Source organism: Puntigrus tetrazona, chromosome 3 (assembly GCF_018831695.1).
Source record: "Puntigrus tetrazona isolate hp1 chromosome 3, ASM1883169v1, whole genome shotgun sequence".
Taxonomy (NCBI): Eukaryota; Metazoa; Chordata; class Actinopteri; order Cypriniformes; family Cyprinidae; genus Puntigrus; species Puntigrus tetrazona.
This window is the reverse complement of record NC_056701.1, coordinates 22,274,255-22,294,070: the sequence shown is the minus strand read 5'-3', so window position 1 is coordinate 22,294,070 and position 19,816 is coordinate 22,274,255. Positions and strand designations below refer to the sequence as shown.

At 38.2% G+C, this 19,816-nt stretch overlaps 1 protein-coding gene across 11 annotated transcripts in view; it reads right to left on the bottom strand.

Moving 5' to 3' along the window:
• hdac5 (histone deacetylase 5) overlaps positions 1–19,816 on the bottom strand; it is a 67,242-nt gene that overhangs the window by 42,157 nt on the left and 5,269 nt on the right. For 3 of the 11 annotated variants that reach the window (XM_043233670.1, XM_043233672.1, XM_043233671.1), the window contains exon 1: positions 1,644–2,521. The exons of 2 other annotated variants lie outside the window; for them this stretch is intronic. In XM_043233670.1, coding sequence (XP_043089605.1) covers positions 1,644–1,794 — 151 coding nt within the window. In that variant the 5' untranslated portion in view covers positions 1,795–2,521. Of the gene's footprint in view, positions 1–1,643; positions 2,524–12,609; positions 12,746–12,847; positions 13,069–19,816 lie in introns of those variants that run through there. 6 more of the 11 variants (XM_043233675.1, XM_043233676.1, XM_043233673.1 and 3 more) reach the window with 4 other exon arrangements.

Genomic DNA, 19,816 nt, shown 5'->3' with positions numbered 1-19,816 from the left:
GTTACTTCAGTAGGATCTTACAGGAACCTTAAAGAGGATTTTTACTTTTATCCTTTAGGAATGGTTCCAAATAGAGCTGGAAATTCCAGTGGGTATCAAGTACACATTCCTTTAGGATTTTGCGTGATTGTGCTCTCAGAGCGCTGACTACATGATCATTGTACATGCCGTGAAAAGTTGTGAACAACAGTCTATTTTCACAAGAAGGGTTTGTAAAAGAGAAATTAAGCATATTCTTATGTTTTTTTTATTAAGTTGTCAAGACATACGGCAAAGACAAGGAATACATACAAAAAGACAAATAGTCTCCATTTCCAAACTACTCAAAAACACAAATCAAATGTGTCGACTTGCTAGTACTTCATTTAAAACAATAATAATTGAAAACCAAAAACGATTCTCAAGAACCGCCTGTTAAGAACCAACTTAATAAAATTCAAACCGATACAAAGGGTTACAGTTAAGGAGGTGCATGGCTCGTAAATTACCAGCGTATCCATCTATTTGAACAGTTGACAGATAAACAGGCCCGGTGCGAGGAAAAGAAGCGGCTGCACACCCACACACTGTTATATAGTCATTTCTCTGTGTTGATTCAAGCGCAGGTGAGAGATGGCCGAACCTCGCAAAGCTCTGACGGGAATGTTGACGTCACTTCTGACAAGTTTACCCTGCCAAAATAAAGCTGAGCGCCTCTCAAACTCTGAGGTGCAAAATGATATCATTTTACACATCTTACAACATTAAATAAAACAGTAAGACTTTATCTTACTGTTTCCTTGTTACGCATTATATATGTGCTTACTGTAGTAATAACAGTAAATTATGCATAATTGCATACAAAAAAAAATGTACAGTAAGCGCATACTGTCGGTTCAAACCAATATGAGTTATTGTCTTGCGTTAAACATTAAAGGAGATATTTTGAAGAATCAAACAGTTGCTGTTCTCCACTGTTTTTAACACTATTGAAGTCGGTGTCTACCAAACTGTTTCAAAACACAATCTTCGAAATATTTTCATATCGTGTTCACCTGAAGAACAAAAACTCATACGGAGTTAATGATGCCAATGTCAATTCTTGGTCAGCTATCCCTTTAAAACCCTTTAAACTAAAGAGTGGAAAACAAAGTGCGACCAAAAAAACAGTCGAAAGCCAAGTCCTTAAGTTGAAAGTCATTTGCGACTGACACAACACATTTGCGTCTACCGGGTTAAACACTTCCAAGAGCATTCGAAAGCGCTGGTTCACCATATTAACTTAACAAACTTAAAAGATTAACCAGTCTAAGAGAATTCAATGAGAAAATGTGCAAGAGTGTGACGTCGATCGTGGTACATGCGTAAAGGAAAAGCAGGCACCTTGTTTAGAGATGCCCAATCCAGGTTTACCCCGTGACCCTTGTGGTTTTACCCAAACAGAGTTCGACCCAGACCAAACAAAGCTAAAACGCAGCCACAGCACGGCTGTTGTCTCATCAAACAAATATCAACATCCCTAGACTCCAACGATTCGAGCAAGCAACGATGCAAGCAACGCAAGCACGTTTCTACACACCCAACCTTCTTTCTCCTTTCCAAAACAAGGCACGTTTTTTTCTCACGCACGCTTGCGTTTGTGCATCAGCTCCTCTTCGACTCACCGGTGCTGGGCATGCTGGTGCTCCTGGACTGAGAAAGCAGCTCCACGGGTCGCTCTCTGCTGGACGTGCTGTCTGAAGAGAAGCAGGACTCTGTCTCATAGATCGTCTGCAACATCGCGCACAGTCCCGGTACGGTTGGCTTCAAAAGCATGCCAGTCTCAAAATATCGCCACTCGATTAATGCAAAAACAAATGAACATGAAAAAGGAGATGCCAACCCACTCTCCGTCTAAAAAAGTGAACGCATTTGAAGCAGGAGGGGGGGAAAAAAGCAGCGCGTGCTTTATCGAAAGGTTCATGCGTGCAAAAAATCGACAAGCGCTTTGCCTGTTAATTCCATGGTCCTAAAATAGAAAAATAAAAGCAACCAATGCAGGTATCCGTGGAAAGAAACGCTGCAGACAAATCCTTAAATCGTCCGCTCAAACTGTCAGCTTCACAGCCGCACAAACGAGTCTATTCATAAACCACATCACCTTCTCGTCTAATTGTCGATGTCAGAAACAAACTGCTAATTCACGGCGACAAGTCCAAGGCTTGTATCCAACACCCTGGATCCCGAAGTCACGCATGTGCTGTCGGCGGACCCCGAAAGAGCGACTTCCCCATGACGAAACGCGACGGGACGAAATGAAAGCCGCAGAACGAGAGGGAGATGATGACTGGGAGACTTTCGCCTGCCGGTCCCTCCGTTTCTTCCTTTGCTTCGGCTCTCTCCCGATGAATGGGCTTAAAGTGAACCGTCCGTCCGACCCGTTTGGTGCCACTGTGTTGCTTTTATGTAATTGTTGAAAGCCGAATCTCTGCACCCTCACCCGCGGAGCGCGGCGAACGGGAGAGCAGAGGTATAGAGACGTGGAGTTTACAAACAGACTGGAGCTGCTTCAGGCTGCTGGAAATAGCTGCCGAGCGACAGGGGAGGGGCGGGACTGTGCTATAAATAGAGTCGGGAGCTGAGAGCTCGCTCGGAGAAACAGAGAGAGAGAGAGAGAGAGAGAGGGGAGATGGAAGAGAGGGGACGGTCGATTGTTTATCACGTAAATAAAGGAGCCAAAAACAATAACAGGAGCCAAAAACAGCCAATCAGACACAGGACCGTGACAGGACTGGAGGAGTAGGACCAAACGGAGTTTAACTCAATAATACGAGCCAGCACGAGGGCAAACGGGATACAAAACAACACAAGCGCTGATAAATTTGTGCCAGTGCACGCTGCAATAAATGGAAGTCATTTGTGCATCTGAAACGCAGGCGTTTAAATCACTCGTTTAAATACCGAGGAGCGCTTGATTCTTACCCAAGGAGTCTGCGTCAGCACTATTGACACAGAGAACACAAGGGTCACCGTTTCACAAGCGCATGTGGGTCAAAAGACTAGGACGGCCGCTGCTGCATTAACAAACCTGCAACATGCCGAGCGCTGTAAGGACGATCTAAATAAGTATCGATTACTACACGGGAATAATTGGTTTTGAACAAACTGTGTTCAAACTTTATTAAAAAAAAATAAAACAAATGAATTTCACAAAAATATGCTATAATTATATATTAACTTATTAGATTATCTATGTATAAATAAAGATAAAAATGTAATAATAAAAATGAAAAAATTATTATCATACATATATTACATTAACATATATAAAATTATATTAATTGAACTTCAAATTTAACATAATGTACCCACTTACAAGTGTGCAAAAATGAGACTATTAACTATTATTATTATTATTATTATTATTATTATTATGCAGATATGTGCAAAATTAACATGTAAATTAAATTTAATTTTTTTATTTTTAAACAATAAAATATTACAAAAAAAAACATTTAACTAAATAAAATGTGTATGTCTACCATATTATTGTATGAAATTGTACAGAAACGCACAAATGCATTACATTAAACGCTTTAATAGGCTACACTAATGTAATATGGGACTCCTGTGCTGTTGAAAGGCAATTTTCTAATTCATAATGAAGACCTACACCACTTCAAGATGAAAAAGACCACAATGATGTTTGATTTCAAATCAGTAATGCACTGAATCTTTCTGATGTGAGGGCACCATAATGCATTCATTGTGAATTGCACCATTGATTTCATGCCCTATGAGCGGACATATGACAAGGTTATCTGGCATCGATGTTCTGCGTCAGTTTAGGGACCCAATGCCTAATGCATGCTCATCACATTTATTATCCAAGACGAACTGACCTGTTGCAAAAGCGCAAAGCTCCAGGAAAGATGCGTCAAGACTAAATACGAGAAAGAATCAAATCTGAGACCACACAGTTTCACAGTTTACTTACAATGAGGGCTAAACATTTGTTTCGCGCAAGGAAAGTTGGTCTCAGACCAATATTAAAGGGTAAGATTTATCCAGAACGCCTAAATTAGACCTCTGACGTGTTTTTCTTAGAGCAGTCTGTCACCATGACCACTAGTGTGTTGGAGAGTTAAAATGGATTTGGCTCAAGAGCAGGCAACGATCAAAGAGAAGCTTTGTCAAGCACTTGTTTGAAAAAAAAAAAAGAAAAAAGAAAAAAGACACGTTTAAAAACAACATGGAACAGATGTGCATGTACCCAGCGTCTCCTATCATTGCCTGGCCATAGGGCGTGATCGAAGAGGGCAAATACAGGTTGTGTGTGTGTATTTATGCAGGTGAAATCAAAGCACACTCAACGTTTTGGCACCCATGACAGGACTAACACATAATTTGAACCAAGGCTGAAAATAGAAGCAAGTTTTGCAAGACATGATTTACCCATGAGCAACTGACAGCATGCAGCATGATAAAATAATAAATAAAGAAAAATAAATAAATAAATATAATAAAAGAAAAACATCTATTATTTTTAATCAAATTGAAAATTTGATTAAACAAATGTAATATACTATTATTCTAATAAAGCGTGCAAAAAGGATGTTTTATTTTTATTAAGATTTTTAAGTAACTAAATAATTACAAAAAGAATCAAATGTAAAAATATGTATTAAATGTATTTACACTTTTAACAAAACAAATATTTTAATACAATTATTGTTAACTAATGAAGTGTACAAAATTACATTAATTTTTATATTTTTAATTATATATATATATATATATATATATATATATATATATATATATACACACACACACACATATAAATATAAATATACATTTGTAGTGTAAATGTAAATGTTAATATCATCTATTTATTTATTAGTGTTTAAAAAGGCATTGAAAATTGAACATTGAAATCTCTCTCTCTCTCTCTTTGTATATATATATATATATAAAAATGTGTGTGTGTACAGTATGCAGGGCATGCTCGCATCTTGAAGACCGCTTAGACTTTGCACTTGTTGCTCTTTAAGTTACAAGCACGCTTAACTGCTATCTGTCCCACAGCTGCACGGACGTCAAAGATGTTCACAGTCTTTTCAACTTCACCCTCGTCTGTTGGCCTTAGTCTCCAGCCGCCCCCGTTATTTATAGGTGGATGTACCTTTTGGGCTTTCTGACGTTAGTTGGGCTTATATTTAGCCGTGAGAAGGTGGGGGGAGCGCACCACTTGTTTTTAAGCCCTTTTTTTCATGAGTGATGAACTCGCGTTGGTAATGTCAAGGACTTTGGCAGCAGACTTTGTTTGACAGCTAGTCTCTTGCCTTCAGCCAGACCTGACCCAATTAAGGCCAACCCAAAGCGAGCCGTAACCTTTTGCCACCGGGTTCTGAAGGAATCTTGGACGCTGGAGAAGAATTGTAAATAAATGTGGCTGTTCCTCACTGTGGCTGCGGATAGATGGGTTAAATGCGCGCTGAAGCTTCGGAGCATGTGAATTTCTCTCTCTCTCTCCCTGAATAACATGGACTATATTAGCTCACACTTACGAGCCCACAAAAATAGTCTCGGTTGGGATGGTATTAATTAAAATAAAGCCAAGAAAAACACAGCGGTTTCTCACAAAGATAACCAAGTCTCTTACTGGGGACTGTCCTGCGACCGCTGCCATGTTAGGAAAATGTATTTTAAGTATGCTAAGTCAAGCATCACTACTGCTGTGGTTAGCGGTTTGCTCTAAACCCCCAAACCCTAAATATTCGACTTTTATTCATGCAGCTTTGCAAATGACAAACTCATAACGCATTGTTGTGCGACGAACATGAATGTTATCTTAAACTGTGTGGATATATATATATTTTTCAAAAAGATCTGGCAAAACATACTTACTTTGGTGAACGCTAAAATTAAAAATACAAAACGCAAAAAAAAAAAAAAAAAGAAAAAAAAATGCATGTAACAGGCAAAAAGAAACTTTTGGCCCCTAACTCAATATGACTTTCTAATTTTTTTTGAATGAAATTATTCTATGATCATCTAAAATTAAATCAGTAAATATATGCCATAACACATTGCACTGTACAATAAAATACAAATATGGAATAACAGTAATAATTAGTAAATATCTGCATGCTTGAGCTTCTGAATACTGTAAGCAGAGTTCTTTGATTAGTGTTTGCATAATAGTATAAATGAAACCTATTTGTTATATGAAATTACTGTGTCTCTTCTAGGGATGCAGCGATTAAAGATTTTGTTTAAGCCGGTGTAACTTTGTCTTTGTTTTGTGCGCGCTGCAACAGTTCTGTTCCCTGTGCCAGAAACACTCAGTCTAGCGGAGAAATCCAGAAACCGGTTAATTCAGAAGACTTGGATTAAATCGCTTTTTTACATTTTTTAATGAACATTTTGAAGCATCAAAGTTTAGAGTCTTTCAGTGGAGAAACAGAAATCGTTCAGTTTTTATTAAAAAAATATCTTCCCTTGTGCTCTGAAGATGAATACATTTCTTATGGATTTGGAAAGACATGAGGGTGTGTAAATAATGACAATTTATTTTTAGGGTGAAGTTTTTCTGATAAATATTTTGGCCTTTTTTTTTACTTTGAATTACACTATAAGCATGGGTTACATTTAGCGTGTTCCGTGTTTATTACGTACATATAAAGACACACACACACACACACACACGTATATATTCTGTAAACAAAACCTTTTACTTTTCATGTGATTACTTGCGATCAATCATTTGACAGCACTAGATTTTCAGGTTCCCCACATCCATATAAAGTAGAGACCAAAATACCACATGAACTTAGCTTCGGACCTATGACCACCCACAAGACCCTAACATCATTTCTTGCGCACTTTACTTTTAAAAGGTGGCACGACGCTGCATGTGAATGCGGCCCGGGCGCTCAGCGAACTCGGCCTGTGCGTTTGGATCATTTCACTGCAAGTCGATCCAACACGACACAGACAAACCCGGGCCCTGTCGATACCGCCTGAATAACAACCGCCCGATCGATGAGCAATTTGTTACCTGTCTCGATTATGAGCAAAGAGAATTTCTCAGGTCTGCGAAATCCATTCCGAAAGTGCTGTCGAGTCCAAAAACACACCCAATAAAAGAAATTAAACTCAATCCGAGAAATTAGTTCCAGTTTGCAAAATTGTTTCTTAAATGTCCTCGTTTGAGCGACTGCCAGACATTCCTGTGAGAGAAAGGCAGAGAGAATTAGCTTTCAGTTCTGCTCTGCAAAGGGGGCTAAAGGACACACACACACACACAGCCTTCTAAAAATCCTTCTGAGCACATACATGAGCAAATTCGGTCAAATGTATCATTAAACTGTCCATGAAAGCCTGATATGCTGCCTGTATACATTTACAGCGAGAAAAACAACCTTTTTTAGAATCATCATTTGATGACTCATATCAAGGCATAGACTGATGCACTTACACCCAAAGTGAGGATTCACACACACACACACACACACACACACACACACACACACATACAGCACAGGGGACGCATACAGATTCTTTCTCCTCAAATAGAAAGCTGCGATGACTCATTCTCTGCACAGCCCCAACTGCAATGCTCCTCCCTGCCAGCAAACACACACGCGCTCACACACACACATACACACACACACGCTGGTGTGTATTTATTCCACCGATTCAAATATTAACACATACAGATAATGACAAGATCCTCTGAGCTGGAGGAAGGCCTCCTGTGGCATTCCACAGAAATCAATGTCTCGAACAGGTTGACTCATTTAAAGCGGTGTTCACTGACCTGTGTCCCGCTCACAACAAACCGGTGTCTAATTATAATGCAAGTGGAATGGCAAATGGACTAAGGTAAAAAAAAAATAATAATAATAATTATATGCATGTGTATAAATATATGTATACACACACACACACACACACACACACACACACACACACACACACACACACACACACACACACACAATAATAGATAGATAGATAGATAGATAGATAGATAGATAGATAGATAGATAGATAGATAGACAAAGAATAGCACATGCATCACTAAATGATTTAAAATATGCATTTATGCAGAAATATATATATAAGACATAAGCTTTGATATTGATGTTTATCGGTTTCTTAATATAAGTTCTATTGATAATATTTTTATACAATACAATTATTTTACTGCGCCAAAAAGCACAAATGAAAACAATTAAATACTGCAGTATGTAATACTGATGGGCAATGCAGTCCAAATTCAAAACATTGGAGAGAGTTGTTTCTTCCGCCCCCTCATCCTCGCACTCGATACTCACATGGGTTGCCAGATTGAGGACATGCAACAGGAACGATCGCAACTGACGATGGAAGATGACAAGCCTTACACACTGTAAGCTGATGAGCTGATTTACCCACAGTGCTTTTTGGATGAATATAGAGGCTATTTAGTTTCAGTGAGGTAGAATCTGTAAACTCTGACACAGTTCTTTTGCTGCCTTACGCTGTGTATTCTATTAAGAAGTGTCAAAATAGTACTGGCTATATTGGCAGCGGGAGAAATGACACAGACAAAACAAAAACCCACATTGTGACACATTATTTTTTAAAAGAAAAAAGTATGTGAAATTAGCATGTTTGCTAAACATCTGCAATCACATTACATAAACTCAAAAACGTTCATATTGCACTCTTAAACATTAAAAAAAACTATGTAACACTGCAAGTACACTGTAATTCACTAAAATAGACATCAGTGATTTTTTAGCCATACATTTTGTTTAATTACAAATAGTGTATTTTACATAAAACTACATCAAGGGTTTCCACGTGCTGCACGTTTTTACAGCGAGTTAATTCATTGTTAAACTCTTAATTCATTATTAGGTCTACACAGCTATCAAAATAAGATCAAAACTGTCATTTAGTCAAGTGTGATCGTTAAAACTAAATAGGAGATTATTATTTTTATTATAAAAATAAAAATCTGTGCAATCAAAAACTCTGATTTAATTAAATAATACATAATTGCGATGCCTACAGAGCAGGGAAAAAAAATGATCGCAATCACATTAATCAAAATAAATCGCAAATTTTTTTTTTTTTGCCAAATCGTTCGCCTTACTCATCAAAGCTAAATCGAGGGAGTTGACATCAAGAGCATTTTATCATTAAACAAATGGAAGTACACTCATCTATGAAAGCCTTTAGATGTCACATATTAGCTAACAGCTAACCCAAACCAAAGAAAATATTTATTAAAATTCAAAGGGGGATGAAAACAAGGAAAGCGCCATGTTCTCCTGTCACTCCGCAGCATCTTTGAATGTTCTTGCGCATCCTTTTGTGTTACGACGATGACTTCATTTAACATCACAAGCTACTGATTTCCTTCAACATGAACAAGAAAATATCTTAAAGACGCATAACCCCCACGTGTGTCCCTGAATTTGCCTGGGTGCAAAGCACGGAGCCCATTACGGTCAAGGGCTTCTGCAGATGAAATGACCTTTCTTTGGAGGAACAGAACTGTACGACATGTCCCTAAAAGAACAAAAGGCCTCACTGCATGGTTGAACGGATTGAGGCTCATTTTTCCTTGATGGGCCTGTATATGCTGGATCACATGGAGCTTCGGGCTCACTGGACATCACCACAGACAAACAAAGCAAGGTCCTTTGATGCTGCACAACGTCAAAATCCCCCTGAAATAATTAACATGATGATATCTGATTATTTCAGCTTGGAGCACTATTTTACAGCAATATGCCAAAAGAGGTGGATCGTTACAGAGATTTCGCTGGGAGTCGAGCAGTTCTTATAAAATAACAGCAAAAGTAAAACGTAAAGATGGACTGATTTTGGTGGATATAATTATTTTCATGTTAGTAAAAGTCCTATCGAAAATACATAGCCTAGTTTGAATTTAGGAATTAGAATATTATAATGTAAAAAGAGCAGATAATCCTTCAGGGGTTGGTTGCATAAAAGTTTGAAACTAGTCTTAAAAGTAAGTCATCTATTTTTTTTTCTTTAAGACTTGTCAAAATGTTTCAAAACTGTTTACATAAAAAAGTCAAATTAGTTCTTAACACAGAGACTAAAGCAACTGGCCCCAGATGTATTTATTTAATAATGTAATAATGTTTATGCAATAAATTATTAACTAATTACTATTTTGTTGCGTCTAGTGATGAACAACCTGTCAACCATATAAAAAACAAATAAGATAATGTGTATAAAAAAATTATAAATATTTTGCAAATATTTTATTAAAACTAAAACTAAATCAAAACTATTCTTTCTGTTCTTTAGCAAACTGAATTGCAAACAGTTCATTATTATTTTTCTTCACACTCAACACTGCAGATTATAATTTTTCACATTTGCCGTGCTGTAAATCTCACATTTACCTTTTTTAATGCAAATTAACCTGCTATTTTGTCAAGTGTGATCATTAAATCACAACATTTTATTATTAGAAAATGACGTATTATACAAAATGTAATCATTAAACAAATACAAATAATCAAATATAAAACATCAACAAAATAAAACTGTAAGGTATGCAAGGTAAGTTTTCAAAATAATAAGCTGAGAGTCTATAAATGTGTGCAACAAGCATGGATGTATCTCCATAGCATCTCCATAACTGATACGCATCTTGATGCATAGTTAAGAATTTGTTACATTTACGTATGAAGTTACTGATATGATGTGATGAGGTACGATTTCAATTTGATTCAACACAATGCAATTTAATGCAATATGATGCAAAGAAAAAACACTTTTTTTCAATCAAAAACTTTTTTTCAATCAAAACACCTTTTTTCAATCAATGCATCGCATCGTTAACTTTTATTCGGATACATCGATGTGAATCAGATGAAAAACGGTGTGTATTAAACACAAATCAGAAACCTGAATCGAAAGGACAGAACTCGGCACCTGCTGGCTGAATAGCGATCATGACAAACAATGACATAATCAACGTTACCCACGGAAACACAACACTCCATCTGCTGTTATATATTAAGAGCACCTTCCTGAGCTGGTTTCACTGGAGCCGTACGCTCAATAAAATGTCAATCACACTGGCGCGCACACAGCAAGCATACGTAAAAGAACCAATGAGTTTGCATCGCGGCGAGCGAACGGGCCAATCAGTGAAGAGCCCTCGGGCAGTGTTGATGTGGAGCGGGGCGCAGCGTAGAAGGTTTCCACGGCATCCACTGACATTCAAAGACGTCATGAGGGGGACAGAGGGTTAATAGAGGTTGTTACCAGTTCTAATTATAAACGGCAGAGAGTCAGAGAGAGGCAAGAGAGGAGCGCTGGGGAGGAGAGAGAGCGGGGGCGGGCACAGGGCCGAAGGTATGAATTAAAGGAGCATTAAGAGGGGGCTGATAGGAGAAGAAAGGGCCGAGGATGAGAAGAAAGCTGCAAAGTGCGCCAACAGATGCAGGAGGGATGGACAAAATCCACAGGTTTTGTTTGCCTTGAGCAGCAAGTCGAGAAAGCCTGGCTGAGCTTCACCTGAGACGAGACAATTATATGCAATTATGCACACAATCATAACAACGGGTTACTCGCCCGCTGACAGACCAAAAATCTTCTTCCAAACGTGATCTGTAATTGCTACAGCTGTGAGTCACGCTGCACTACTTCCACTACTATAACAACAAACAAACGCCTTTAAATAAAGCCACGCTAATCGTTTGTTTTCCCAGCGCAACGCTAATACATCCAGATGATGCCCTGTCACCAATTACAGTGCAGATTTTCAAATATCACCACACTTTATGAAGAAAATTTATTTCACGGGTTTTAGTTTGCTTAGTGGTTTAGATGCTTGAAAAAGATTCACAGTGAGGACTTTTTCAAAAGTCCAAAACCATTAGTTCCTGGTAAACTGGCTTTTTGTTGTTCTTTTTTAAACCATCAATAAATAATAATAATAATAATAATAATACACAAAAAATATGGAAAGACACAATGTTAGTTCTAAAAAACAGAAAAAACTAACTATTGTATGTATTTGTATTGTATTGTACTACTAAATGTAATAACACACACACACACATATATATATATATATATATATATATATATATATATATATATATATATATATATATATATATATACATACATACATACACACACACACACACACACACACATCTACACACATATACACTCACAGGTCATGTAAGGCAAAAGCACAGAAGTTGCTGAACAAAATAAAACCAAATTGTGCTGCCTTGAACAGATTTATCTTCATCTGTCCAAGTCAAACCAGGGAAAACAACAACACTTAATGTGCAGAGCGCTACCAAAATCAGAAAATGCAAACGTTCACATACTGCAGCTCTTGTTTGTAGGCCCAGATGGAATCTAAAGACTTTTGGGCTGATTCTTAAGTTACAGCTGTAAAATTTTGAAGAACAAAATTAAGTCTGGAATACACCACGCAAACTAAAACGCATTTAAAAGACACCTTTTATAAATGGTTGAAAAAAAACACAAACGACAGAGGATCACACACTACCATACTTTCAAACACCACAATCTCTCACACAAATGCGCTTTGTTTCTAGATGACACATGGAAAACAATGCTTACTTCAACTGGCTCCAATATATCAAAGGTGTTTGATATCCCCAAACTGGACTGAAGCGCAAAACTGGACGCACTGCCCAAAATGTGCAGACTGGCTCTGACTTTCAGCAATTAGCGCTGCCTCCATCAGACGGCAGATCTGGCCAAAATCATGTAGCGTATTCAACCTTTAACACCTGTAAGTATTACCGAATGCAAAAAATCCATTTGCGGTGAAACACGAACGAGTAAAATCTCTTACCAGGTGTGTTGGGTGAATTCATGGATGACTCCCTGTGTTTTCTCTGCCTCTGAAATTCTCCAAGTAGAGGGAAAAGATGCTTTTCGGATAAACCACAGCGTGCAACCTTGGGTTCGTCTGGTTTCAGAGGCAAAGACGCCGAGCTCTAAAGGGGGTCCTCGGCGTCAGCCATGACCGTAGACCCCACGAGGAGGACTGTGATGGCCAGCCGAACACCCTCACTGCAACAGACACAAGCACACCGACATTAACGGAGCCGAGAACTTTTACACACTCACACTTGCAGCGGAACGAGGCTGTGATCTGCCTGTAAAGCAAAACCTCTCTAAATAATAATATAAACTAAAGCAAAACAGCTCATTTGTTTTCCAAAGAGAGCATAAAGTCCCCTAGCTGCCTATTAAGGGGGCTTGTAAGAGTCATTAATGCCTGTGTTAGGATGTTGCGCTCGTAACGGGGTTGTATGTTTGACGCTTCCAAAACAGATCCAGAGGATGTTAATGGATGACTCACCCTGCCTCTAAGTCAGCCGAGACGCACTACAATACCCACGCTGCCTAGCAGCGACTGGATACACAGCAGGGTAGCACATTACCCACGCTGCCTTATCATTCTACCATGAGCCCTGCCCCGAGCGAAGAAGAGAGAGGCTCTGGACCATCTAGTTTTAGCGATTATTAAAAACACTGGCCCACACTTCCTGCGCCTTAGGTCTTTAAAGTATTCATGTAGATAATGTCATGCATCGAAATGTTTGGGGATTTTAACATTGTCTAACACATTTTTAAGCTGCAAACAAAATAGCAAAATAGGTCGAAAACTTTTAAATGACCGCTTTACATTATTTATTTATTTATTTTTTAACCAAACTGCATTCGATTATTGTTAAAACTGGCAGCTCTGCATTGAGGAGCCTGCCTTGGATGCACTGAGATAGCAGCCTCACCTGCTGGTTAAATCATGCAAATGCAGTCTGGCTGTCCCGCTTTATCTAATGACCCATTATAACCACAGCACTTCCTTTGGTGTGGAACACTTAATGCAATCAATGGCTTTTTAATCATTCTTTAATTATTAAATGGTTGACAGTATTCTAGGTGAGCACAGACTTCCAACTCAAATGAATCATTGTCTTTATCAACACAACATGTTATCAGCTGAGAGCCAATAAACTGTAATGAGTAACTGATAAATGTCAGAAATAGTCTTGCTGTTTTGCTTTGACGCACATGTTAACGTAATTTGAACTTGGGCCAGGACTTTATGGTAGCTGGATTTCTTGTTTTGACTGTTAATCTCGAACCGCTAATCTCAAACTGCAAATCCCCAATTTATGAGTCCCAAAGAATGTGGCTCAACATAATGAAGGTCTACAGGACTGTTCCTAAGAGGTGTTTCTGAAATCTCACTGCCTGCATTCATTTTCAGTCATACCTTGAAAGAATAATTCTATAAATGAATGGACACGATGAAAAATAAGTGTTAAAATATCAAAGCTGTTTCTTAAAATGATTAATTATAAAGTATAAAACCACAAAAAAATAAATAATTTTGAATAGAGAAATTTTGTATTTTTGTACATCAATATTTGGCCCAAATAAGAGTATGAATTTCCATTAAATGCTACGAATGAAAAAAGTACATTGTAGAATAAATATTCAAATATATTAAAATTCTATGGAATTTTGTCTAATTAACTCAAATTCCTGGAAACTAAAAACAACTTAAATTTGGCAACTCAACATTAAAATGTACTGGATAGTATGAATATATTGGATATTAATTTTGAGGGTAAAAACATGGAACATTTAATAGCAAAATTATGTTTCATATGCATTATATTTGTATATCTTTTGCTAATTAATACGGGAAATCATTACTTAGGAAAAAGTAAAAAAACAAAAAAAACAACAACACGGTCTACAGACGAACCTATGGACCTACACGGTATGGATTGTTTTTCATGTCATTCTGAAAGACTTGCTCTTGTCTTTGGCCACGGCCAGCTCTGACATGTCCCAGGGCCTTGTGGGGTGCTAACATGCTGGTACAGTTCCTGGAAAGCCCTGTATTGACTAAAGAGCAGGCTGAAGCTGGTCTCTAAAGCTCTGGCAGTGATTTAATGGAAGAGCCGAAAGCTCCTCCTGTCCAAATCTTTGTCACTCCTCTCTCTCTCTCTCTCTCTCTCTCTCCACTCTCGTGCAAGCGGTCAGGCTCGGTGCCAGAGCACTGATCAGCGTTTAATGCTCTTAAAAAGGATGGGACATTTGAGGAGAGTTTAAACACTAGCTCGCTCGTCGATGCGCCCGCTTGAGAGAATCATCCTTCCCGAGGTGCTTAGCTCGCTTTCTTTGAGGCGGAGAATATGAGAAGGCATCAGTCACTCAACGAGGGTGTGAATACCGTGGGGGTAGAGATGTGTTGATTAGCACTCGCTAGCGTCCATGATTGATGTTAAACCCCGGTGCATCTCTCTGAATGAAGGTTTCCAGACCAAGCAGGTTCACTAACTCTCTCCATCTGTGTCACAAAAAAGTGACGAGACAAAACTCAGTCGATACAAAAAGGCATCAAGACTAGCAATATAAAGAAGAAAAGAAACGCCAGATATTCTACAATTAAACTGCTGAAAACTGGACTAAAATGAATTTCATACAGTGTTCACGGGCTCATTTTTTGGGGACATTTTAGGGATTGTCGTCCAGTGTTGTAGTTCATCTTGAGGCCTTAAGGATAGCATCTCACCATTAATACTGATATTCCTGATTCAGTTAAGTTTTATTCAATAAATATTTCAGACCGATTCAAACCAGCAACTCATCGTTTAGAGCTATTCACGACAAGAACCGACTCATACGACTCAAGTCGATCTCTGTTCGATTCGAAAAAAAAGAATTGGACCATTGAAGTAAAACACAAGTGCAATAAAACAGAAGTAAAAACTAAATTCTCTCTGAATATTTTCTCAGTAAATGATACAGACTGATTCAAACCGGTAATGTGTCTTGAACCATTCATTAAAAGAACCAACTCACAAGCGGCAATCATTTCGCAAAGGTAAAATAAAATAAAATACGATTTACTATGTGACCCAAAAAACTTAAACGCCAGTTGAAACCACATATCTTAACGATGTCTTCACGTTACTCACTTACTTGCGGTTCATAATAAACATCTACCCCCACTATGGCCCGTTTTCTAAGTCACAGAAAAACCATAAGGAGCTGCGGCAGAAAGCGGTCACAGAAATGATTGTAGTATTTAAAACCTTTACCCACTTCTGACTGCTGTCTGGAGCGCTGCGGGTGCGTTATCCAGGTGACGTGTGAAGATTAAAATAGTACAACAGATTTAGCGTGCTCTCCCACCCCCCGGGACGGACGCACAGACGTATGCGGAGGGGAATAAGCGGGCCTTTTGATTGCAGGGCGACGGGTGAGCTGCTCCACGACAATCAGGTGAGTGCTGCCTGGCGAACAAGGAAGAGCTCGTCTAGGAGACGGCAGAGACGAAAGCCCTTGCGTCATTCCCCCGAGATGAGATCAAGAGGTTTGTTTGGCTTGATTTTAAAGGAGGCCCTTCAGATTCGAAGCTGAGAGCCAGAGTAAACACCCATTTAAACAAATACAGATAATCAGCGATGTGCCGTCACCAAGCCGACGTGTTATTAACATGCTACGACATACAAGATCTATAATATTTAGGATACACCTTTGGTAGCAGGCGCGCGTAGTCGGGTAAGGTTACGGAGTCCTTGCCGCTGCGGAGCGGTCAAAGCGAAAGCCGAAATTAGTCATTAGCATGCAGCATGGAGCATGTCAGGTATGGCAGCCGCCCAAGAGAGGGCTGGTGTCCTCCATCAGACCTCTTGAGTCTCTGCCCGCTGTGCTCCAGGATCCTGCGCAGCTCATCCGCAAAGACAAATTGTCTTTGCATGAGAAATAACAATGCTATTGTAGGCCCGTGACATACAGTTCGTACATAAATGCGATTAAAGAAATTAATATTACCTTTACATTTAGTCATTTAGGAGAAGGTTTTTTCCAAAGCCACTTACAATTGAAGCAGTTAAATCCAAAAGACAATGATGAGCAAGTGGTAAGTCTAAGTTACTTAACACAGTACTCTACACAAAGCAGAAATAAAAAGAAAACATTAACATTCAATTAAGGCAAAAAAAAAAAAATTCATGCACTGGACAAATGTGATATTTTAAGTTACTTGCAGAAAAGGTCTGTTTTCTCAAAATTCATTTTTTCCTCTTGCAAGAAGCCAGAAATGCTCGCTTCAGTCTATTAGGTTATATTCTATTTAAGGTCCCAAATTAAAATAAAAAAATAAATACTGCCTCACGTTGTGTCAATCACCTCTACACACTGCCTCTGAAAATGTTGTGCGTCATAAAAACTTCTAATCAGGTTTTATTTTCTGTGTTTTTGAATCCGTAGCAAGCATTTTGATAGGAAAGAATGACGAATACGAGGAAAAAAAAATCCTATGTAAATTTCAGACTCCGTGTGCAAGGAAGGACGTTTAATCTTTATCTTTTCCATCATTAGAGTACAGATGATCGCTTAACACTCATCTAATAGTAAACGGTGGCATACAGTACTGCCAGACACCTAAGATTATAAAAAAAAAATACATACACATAAATTCATAATTCTGTGTATTTTAATACACGCATACAAATAATAATAAAATAAAAATGAAATATATTTATGAATTTTTCTCTAGTTTGAAAACCATGCAGGACTGCAGTATATCTCAATCTCACTCGCCTCTCTCTAACGCTCCTGCTGTAGTTTCGATCAGGAGCCGGTAGTGCTGCTGTGATTCACAGCAATGTCTCGTATAATAATGTAGTTACCACTATTGTGCCTTTAAGGGTCATGGTATAGCCTACTTACTGCTATTTCAAGCGGAAATTCTGAAACACGTCTGAAACACACCTTTGATGTAGTCACTATTACTCACCGCTTACAAGGGACTTGACACAGTTGCTTTTGAGCCTGTAATGTCCAGAGCAATCACAGAAATCACCACTCAAACGCACCGATGCATCTTGTGGAGAGAGAAGTGGATTTCTTAAAACCATTCTGACTTTATGCCCCCCAAAACAATAATGGCAATAATGCACGTGGTGTACTGTATCCTACTCGCAGCAAATTCAAGCAAAAACCCTGAATAAGAGAACCCAGAAAACTGCCAGATGTCTGTTGGGAAATTCTGTCTGTTCTTTTCGATAACCTTCTGAAATATAGACCAGTATAAAACAGAAATGTCTAAAATAAGCTGGGTGACACAGTTTGCCAAAAGACTGCTATTCCCTCTCTCAATACTTCACTACATTTTGACAAAGAATGATATTCAGACTTGCACGGGGCTCTGTTGAGCAACAGCACACAATCCGGAGCATTACTAAGAATTACTGTGAAGTTCAAATCAGACGTCAGAGAAACCAACGGGACCACTTACACACAAAAGACATGACTGCGTATCTCCTCAGTGGTGTGTGTGTGTTAAAGGAATGGTTCGCACACAAATGACAATTGGGTCATTAAATACTCACCCTCATGTTGTTCCAAACCCATAAGACCTTCTTCATTCATCTTTGGAACACAAATGTAAATATTTTTGATGAAACCCTCCGCAGACAGCAATGCAACTTCTACGTTCAATACCCAGAAAGGTTGAAAAGACACTTTACTAGTTGACACCAATTTAATGGTGGTGCTGTATTCAATCTACAAGCATACTTATACAGAGGAAGGTCTTGAGTGTTTTAAATAACAAACATTTCATTCAGGATCAAAATATTAGATACATTAAAAAAAACTTGATACACAAAGAACTTTTATGGAGATTTTCCATCTACAGATTTTTCCTTTGTGTCTCTGAAAAGTAAAGGTGCACATTATTGATGAGAAACACAATCTCTATTCAGCAGTCAGATCTCTGTATGCACAAAGGCACATATCCCTAAACACCAAATCTGCAAATTAAACCTTTTTATAGAAGGATTTTTAAAAATCTGAACTAGCACCTCATGACTACACCACGTTATGTACGAGAAGCTGCAAAAGACATAGGCGCAAGCAAAATACTTTTATTTTAGTGTATTTACATAATGTTTTTATGTAAATGTAATGAACAATATACTGCACCACCAACAATTATTGAGGTCATGCACGTATATTGTACAAGAAGTCGATCCATTGATTACTGTGTCAGACCTATTTGTAAGAGAAAACCTGGAAGTAAGTTAGCATTTTAGCACTTCTGGTTCCGACGTACCAAAGTCAGTAGGTTTTTTTGAATGGGACTTTGGTGAAATCCCCTAAAATAAGGGTCTTTGGTTCACACAGGCTCAGCACATTTTCACATTTTAGCTTATGCCACAAAACACTAGCTACACCCAACTCGAGATTTTTTTTTAAAAAGACTGTCTGAGACATTAAATGTTATCGTGCTGAACGGTTTATGAATTTAAGGTATTTTCTAATAATAGTGTATAATTTATAGTACAATTAATCGTAGAATCACCAATTAATAGTTTACCCCATTTTATATTGTTATTTGACAATGTTTTTTTTGCTTTGCCCTGCTTTCCTACTGATGCGCAGGCTCTGGGTTCGAACCATAAGATAAACTCGCATGATTAGTTCATAGTCATAGCCGAGACAGTGAAACTTAAGATGCATCGGTTCAAATTAAATGTTTACGGCCAAATATGAAACATAGATTGAGAATTTTCTAGAAGCAATGATAAAATAACATTTCGTGCACCCACCCTGACAAAAAGATGGTACTTTATTCACTAAAATAGGTTTAACCTTCCCATATCCAAAAACGAGCTCTCCCTGCTGTTATTTAATAGACTACATGCTCTAGAATTTTATTGAACAGTACATGAAGACACAATTTCAATTAAAATATTAATTATATTTTAATGCATTATTTTGAAAT